At 36.3% G+C, this 7,983-nt stretch overlaps 1 protein-coding gene across 1 annotated transcript; it reads right to left on the reverse strand.

Annotated features, from left to right (window-relative positions):
* LOC107605894 (phytolongin Phyl2.2) lies at positions 2,099-4,186 on the reverse strand. The gene has a single exon (XM_016307831.2). The coding sequence runs from the start codon at positions 3,510-3,512 to the stop codon at positions 2,697-2,699; it is 816 nt and encodes a 271-aa protein (XP_016163317.1). The 5' UTR covers positions 3,513-4,186; the 3' UTR covers positions 2,099-2,696.

A 7,983-nucleotide genomic window follows, 5' to 3' on the forward strand; every position in this document is an offset into this window, starting at 1 on the left:
TAGAGAGCACGTATGACGCGATAAGAGTGGTCTTCAAAGAGCGCATAGAGCGCGATGAAAAAAGAGGGCGCATGGAGCGTAATAAGAGTGCAGATGAAACTGCTAAAACAGATGCAGATTCAACTGCTGAAACAAAATGCAGACATGACCGCTGAAACAGAATGCAGACGAAACTCGCAGAAGAATGTGCAGATGAAACTGTCGGAAGAAGAAGGTGCAGACAGGTCATAGTAACTATTCCATGAATGATAGTTGTTTCCTGTTAGAACATGTGTAACCAAGACTGATGTTGGATTTTTACTTGGATGTACGTAATAGAGATTGGTTGGATTTTGAGTTAAATTAAAAGATTGATTATTCATCGTGGAAGGAGGTTGAAAAAGAAGTCAGGTGATTTTTCACCGGAAAGATGATAGCTTATGTATCCTCTTCAAGGAGGATACCAAAGCTCTGATACCATGATAAAATTGTGAAAGAATAAGAAAAGAATGGAGGAAGAATATTATACTTTATATTTCTTAATTGATTGAATTGAATTGAATTGTATATGATAAACAGGATAAAACTAAATATATATATTATCCTATAAAAGATAAAATCAAATAAAATAAAACAAGAACAACTAAAGATAAGATAAAGAAAAGATAAGATAAGATAATAAAGACAAAAATTGTAATGGAATTTATGTATTTTGTTGGGGTGAATTTGTGAGCCACAAAACTTTTTTATTGTTGTTATGGACTAAGGTGGAAGAGTAGTTTAATAATCTTGGTATCTACTTTAAATAATTTCTTCTTTCGTTCCTCTAATAGTTCATTATAAATACAAAATTGATCATGAATTATTCCAACTCCATTGGTTCGGAGGCTGAGTTATTATGTTCCTCTATCCATGTTTTTAATTTGCTATTATTGTAAGAGGCTAAGAAAATGATAGTCCATTCACATGATGTTACTTACCATCGTATATTTTGGACATTGATCTAGAAAAGAAAGTAACAGCAGATGAGAGTGATACTGATAATGGAAGAAAAGAAAGAAGCAAGCAAACTTGCATGTGACACTGTCGGTAACGCATGCTTGTTCTGATTTGTATTATTATTCTTCAATATTAAGCCACCTAGCCCCATTATTCATGATTATTCCATTTGATTTGGGTATAATATCATATGATGTGATTTGATTTGATTTAGGCATTAATTTAGTTATATTATTAACACCTGATGGCTGTGTTACGTTCCTGCAAGGCACCCCTGAACTTGAACTTGATTTGTCCACAAATTAAACAACATATTTGCATAAAATTAAAGGCTAAGCTTCTTCATACTTCATAGTATTGGGGACATCAAATATGTGGGCAATAAAAAGCATCCATATCGCCATTCTGTGTGTCCCCACTCCCCATCTCACCCTTCTCATCAATGCTTTTTATTCTGTGTGGACATGTTTCTATTTATTATCAGCTATTAGGCTATTAGCATCAGATGGAAAAAAAATCTACTTTAGAGACATTTATTTCTTTAAGTTAATATCTGGATTCAATTTTACCTGATAAAAGGCACATGTAATTTGCCTTCTTTTTAATCTATATTCTTAATTCATAGATAGTGGCATATTCTCCTCTGTCTAACCCAACTACATATACAATGAATAGTGAAACATGATTGCAGACATTTATGAAGAACAAGTTATGAATTTTGCTCCTATGTGTTCTTATGAGATTGATTAAATAAATAAAAATTACAAAAGTTGACACTTACACTATATACAATGCATTGATTCATTGAACACTCTAAAAGGTTTTATTATTTCTATTAAAAACTTTGTATTTATAATATCCCTAGACAAATGTACAAAATACAAAATGTATACATGTCGATATGCAAGGAAATTCTGAATGGGGGCAAACTTTTTTCAAAGTTATTGATTTAGGTTTTAGTAGCTGCGAACGTGTACTTCACTAAAGCCAAAGACAAGTCATATTTGCACTGGAAATTTAATCTTCTTATGTGTGTTTTATATGGTAAAATCATTAAGCAAGAAGAAAATAAAAGTAAAGATTATATAAACAAATTCCATAAATTGGGAGACAAAATACATTGAGCAGCAATTTTTCATTCTGCATATTCTCATGATGTTACTGTATCATTCATTGATGTACGGAAAAGAAGTGCATCAAACTACTTCTTCACCTGTTCAAATACAATCTAAAAGAATAGAATCCATGAACTTAACAAGAGAAAGCTCAATTATGCTTAACAAGTAGCAGAAAAACATATCATAGTCATAGTCAACATCTTTTTGGAATCTGTAACTTTGCACAATTGAGGAACAACTTGAATCAATGGGATCTTTTCTCCATATCTCAATTCCCATGGAAAAAAAAGGTAAATTTCCAAAAAGGAAATAAAAAACAAAAGCTCAAGAATCAAATTAAATCAAATAGAACCCACCCCACCACCACCAAAATCACCATATACATACCCAAAGGTTTGTTTTTCTTTTCTCCAATATACAACAGAGCATGTTCATGTGACTGTGATCAACCCCTCTATTTCTGCGAATAGAAACAAAGAAGCTAATAATCCCTTTCCCCAAATGAAGAAGGGACAAAAACCGAAAGAAATTAAAATCCCCTTTCCATTTCCTCCAAAAAAGTTCCAATTTTTATCTGAGTTTTTTTATGATCTTCAAAATTCAATAGGTCATGCACTTAAATCCGCTGCAAACCCATAACCAAATCACGAACAAAACCATGCAAACGGACAAATCAAGAAGCAGAACCACCCAAACGTGCTTCTTCCATATATGCTTCGCTTTCTGCCGATGATGATCGTTGGCCACGCAACCACCCTTCGCCGCCACCCCTAGCGAGAAGTCCCTTGTTCCGCCGCCGCCGTTTGCTTCGTCGGAACAAACGTCCACCTTGTTCTCCGGCGAGCCACCACCGTCTTTGACTTCTCCGTTGACGGCCTCCACCACCCTCTTCTTCTTTTTCAACAACATCCCCTCCTGTGGCTTCCCGAGGAGCGGCACCGTCGACGGCGACCTCCCTATCTTGTTGGCGGCGGTGGATGGAGATTCCACGATAGGGCTTCTCGAAACGGGGGCGGCGTCGGTCCCCCCTGATTCGAAATCGAGCGTTTCGCCGAATATGGAATCGAATTGGGACTGAAAGCAGAACGCTACAAAGTCATCATCTTTGGTTGGGGGTTGGGATCGGAGGAAGGCGGAGGAGGAGTCGCGGAGGCGGTGGAGGAAGCGGAGCTGGAAGGGCTTGATTAACCGGTGGTCAAAGATGGCGAAGAAGACGAAGGGAGGGTCTATGAGGAAGGTGTAAGAGCGGCGTTTTAGGGTTTGGGTGAAGAGAGAGTGGTTCGGAGGTGCCAGAGCGATGCATTTGGAAGCGAGGCACTCGACGTCGGGATCGGCGGTGGTGGCGCGGCGGTGGGCCAGGACGGTGGTGGCCCTTGCAATGCACACGTATTTGATCAGCTCCGGATCCGTCACCATTCTGGGAATCCGAATCAAAGGAGAAATTGGAAATTGGAAATTTGTGGGGTTTTGACTTTTGAATTTGATTCGGGTAAGAGTAGAATTGGCATTGAGAATTGTTGCCCAACCGAAATAGATCAAAAAGAAGAGATTGGTTTTATTCTTGATGTTGTGAAACTGATGTTGATCGTTGTTTTAGGGTTTTTGAAATTGGGAGGAAGAATTTTAGAAGAAAGGGAATGAAGTTTGTTTGAGAGAAAAGAAAATAAAAGAAAGGGAAAATGGAAAAAGAAAAAGGAAAAAAAAAAAAAAGAGCTTTGATCTGCGGAGCTTGGAGCCAAGCCAACTGTTATTGTCGTTACCTGTTGCATTCTGTGGTGGACACGCTCTTTGCTGACTACGGTGACTATGCACTATAAAATTCAACATTTGAGAAATTATGAAATGAAATTACTCTAGTGAAAGGATAAAGATGCATCCATTCCATTACAAAGTCCAAAGGCTTCAGGACACCCCCATATGGATGCACCTCCTAAAAGCCTAAAAGTAATTTCTATATTAAAAAAATAACAAGAAGAAGATCAAGACAAGAGGTTTCAGCTCAGCAATCTCCTTTGTTAAGGGTATCAAAAACATGCAGCTTGCAAATTGTGTCGGCGGCCATCCTCACATGGCCTAGTCACACTTGTATCAAAATTTATAATTCTCATTTTCCCATGTATCTCTTAAAATATCTCATAAATTAAATTAGTCTTAAAAAGGAGTTTTTTAATTTTTGAAAAAATGACAAATAGATCCTTGATTTTTTATAAAAATACTTTCTCAGGAACCTAAAAGTATTTTTCAATGGTAAGGGACAAAAATGTCTGCGGGACAAAAGATCAGGGACCTATTTATCCTTTTCTCTTAATTTTTATATGGAGGCGTTGATAGAGTATAGCGACGATATGGGGGTTTAGGGTGTTTCACCGAGATGTGACGGCGGTGTAGAAGAAATCGGTGGCACCGATTGGGGGACGGAAATCGAATGGACCGATATCAGGACGCGGAAGGTGCACAAATCGGTGGGTCCGATTTGAGACCCCCTGTCCACGCGTCACGCATGCATCTGGCTTCTTGGTTGGCCCGTGACTCTCTATCCCAAGGACAAGTGTTTCACCCCCTCCCAGCACTATCTCTTTCACTCTCACTCTCGTATCCTTTTCTTCTTGCTCCTAACCCCACCACTTTCCTCATTTCACCATTGTTGGACCACAACAATCCTCATAAAAACATTTAAACAAAAATGCCAAGACAAAAATTTAAAGAAGTAAATCAATCAGAGTTTTATATTGTTAATTATCTTGGACATTCAAATTATGTAAGTTTTTATTTTTTAATAATCTGATTTAATGATAATAATAGTGATAATATTAGATTTTATTAGCAATATATATTATAATGGCACTAAGTAGAGATTAAGCATGTATGTATGTAAGATTTTATTATTAGGTGGTTAGAAATAGAAATTAAAATAGGAATTAACTATGTATGTATGTATGATATGGTTATGGTTAGTAAATAAATTCTACCAGTGAAGTAGGTTTTTTTTTATGCATATTAGTTAAAATAAAATGAAAAAATGAATGAATGTGATGAATGTATGTAAAGAATGAATGAATAAAAGAAGAAGGAAAATGAGATCTGTACATATTAGATTGGAGTAGGTAGATATTGATATATTGTTGTTGTTATTATTAATATTAGTAATTGAGTTTAATTAATTATTATAATTAATAATAAAAATTTAATTAATTATTTTATTTATGATCATTAATAATTGAATTTTAATTCAGTAAAATTTAGACAATAAATTAATAATAACTAAACTTAGATTAGAAAATTAGTATGCTGTGTTATGAATAATAATAATAATAATAAAATTAGTATCCTGAATTAATTTTTGTTATAAAGTAATGAATATGATTAAAGGATTTTTGTATAACAGATTTAATGTGTATGTTTGAAATGCAATTATGTTGGGAATTAGTCACCAAAAAAAAAATGTTGGAAATTAGTTATAATGGACATGTTAAGGATAATTGTGTTTTTGATAATATAGTTATATTATACTTGTCCTTATAACGGAAATGTGATATTGTAGGGTTCACGGATGTTGATGTGTGATCATTTAAAGCCGTCGGATCCATATAACCAAATTGTTGAGTCACAGTTACGCGAGACTGGATTTTATTATGTATCCCAAATTGGAGTTATCAAATGTCAGTCAGCAATGATTAATGCTCTGATTGAGAGATGGCGGCCCGAGACTCACACATTTTATTTCTGGTTGGTGAGTGTGTCGTGACCTTGGAGGATGTGGTGGTAATTCTCGGTCTACCGACAAATGGTCTTCCGGTTACAGGTCCGACCATGAGTAGCTTTGAGGCATTGGAAGCCGAGTGCTTGCACCAATTTGGAGTTGCACCGAGGAAGACGGACTGTAGAGGGAGTTTTATAAAATTAACGTGGTTTAGGGGTTTGAAAGATCCTATAGTGTGACTTCCATTGTACCTCCTTATCTCCCAACAGTACTTCTTTTGCATTTTGGTAACCCTGATCAACCAGTCACAACTATTCCCATATTCTGTACATTTGGCATAGAATGTCGTCGGTTCCGACTCATATACCCGATAGTCCACACCTCTCCGGATGGTATAATCTTTCATTGCCTTGATTACTGCCTCCCTTGAACTGAATTCCATCCCCACTGTGAACTCATCATCCGCCACAACAGGAGGCGCTGCATACATAAAAAGTAATAAATGCTTTATTATGTACTCAGTAATAAGTCTTTTATTACAACTCAATTAATAAACACACTTTACCATATAAGATCATTATAGTCTTATTTTTCACTATTCCATCTACGTAAAGAACAACTAAATATAATTCATAACAAAGAACTATTAATTAATAAAAAAATCAAACGCTATGGTCACAAATGCCTAGTCACATATCACATATATTACTCATCCGACTTATTGATCTGCTACTTCAGAGTTTCACATAGCAACCTAGGTTTACGCACTTGCATTCATATATTGCGAAAACTCCGGTGCGTGCATAGCCTCAAAATCCAACATCCGCATGAAAGAAGGCTCCTGAAACGGATGCGGGTTTGCTAGTGCATTTGCAACTTCCGCCACATCTGCGTTCATAGTGCCGCCAGCTTCATCTTCGTCTTCACCTGGACCGACGATCTCATAGTTACTTTCAAATTCATCTTCGCTTTCATTATTATAATCTTCCAATTCAATGTTACGGTTCGCTTCAGATTGCTCAAACTCAATATATAACTCGATGCACGGCATTCGGTGGCGATTTTCCATGTACATTGAAAACATTTCATGCATATTCGCTTCGTCCGTCACGTACTTGGTCTGAAATTGAACAAACCCACCAAACACAGATAAAGGATACCTGTACAAAATACACGATACTCTCCTACATCTTTGAAAATATATCTTCTCACAAATCACACCTTTCAATTCCTCAAATGACAATGTGAACGGAATAACATCTAATGGATTTTCACACACAAATTGAACTCCCTCATATGTTTGCAATAAGATCTGCCTGTAATAATAAATCTTCAATACAACTCTATCATCCATAACATACACGTATTTGACTATTCTCAACCTCACAGAAATTTATTTTACAAAAATGAAGGAGAAGAATCAGAAAAGAGAAGAGAAGAGGAAGAACATTAGCTGAGACCGGCGCTGAAGAAATGGGACTTCTGTGAGCTCTTTCCAGTTTATGTATACACTAACGGGCAAATCGGACGGACTGACCGCGTGCACTCCCAAATCAGTGGGTCCGATTGGTGCACGCCGGATTAAAATAAAATTTTTCACCACCAGTAATCGGTCCCACCAATTACTGCACTCTTCGGTTGAAAAACTTGGCCACCCAGAAATCGGTGGCACCACCCAGAAATCGGTGGCACCGATTTCATGCAACCTCAACGTCTCCCTCACACAAATCGGTGGGTCCGATTTGTGTTACTTCTTCTCTCTGCTTGAAATCGGTGGGTCCGATTTCTTCCCCCCAAATTTCCAAAAAGCAACGCCGTTATAATAGTGTAAATCACCCCTAATGATCATATCCCAGCATAACTCACACCACCAAATCATATCCAAAAAAATCAGCCTTTAAAAAGATCATCTATTTTTTAAATTAATTATTAAAAAAGATTTTTCTGTTAGTTAGATGATGGTGTCAGGTTAAGTGTCACATAATATAATGGTAGATTAATGTCACGTGTCATAAAATAATTAGTTGACATGTCAGGTCAATGGTTCTTAGTACGCCACATGTCACTTGACATGTAAAAAAGTTATTTATAATCAAAATAATTTCTGAAAATTCAAATGTAAGTCATTTTCATCTCTAAAATTTTAAAAATTAATCAAATTAGTTCTTATATAATTTTTTTTGCATA

Source organism: Arachis ipaensis, chromosome B07 (assembly GCF_000816755.2).
Source record: "Arachis ipaensis cultivar K30076 chromosome B07, Araip1.1, whole genome shotgun sequence".
In the NCBI taxonomy this organism is placed as follows: domain Eukaryota; kingdom Viridiplantae; phylum Streptophyta; class Magnoliopsida; order Fabales; family Fabaceae; genus Arachis; species Arachis ipaensis.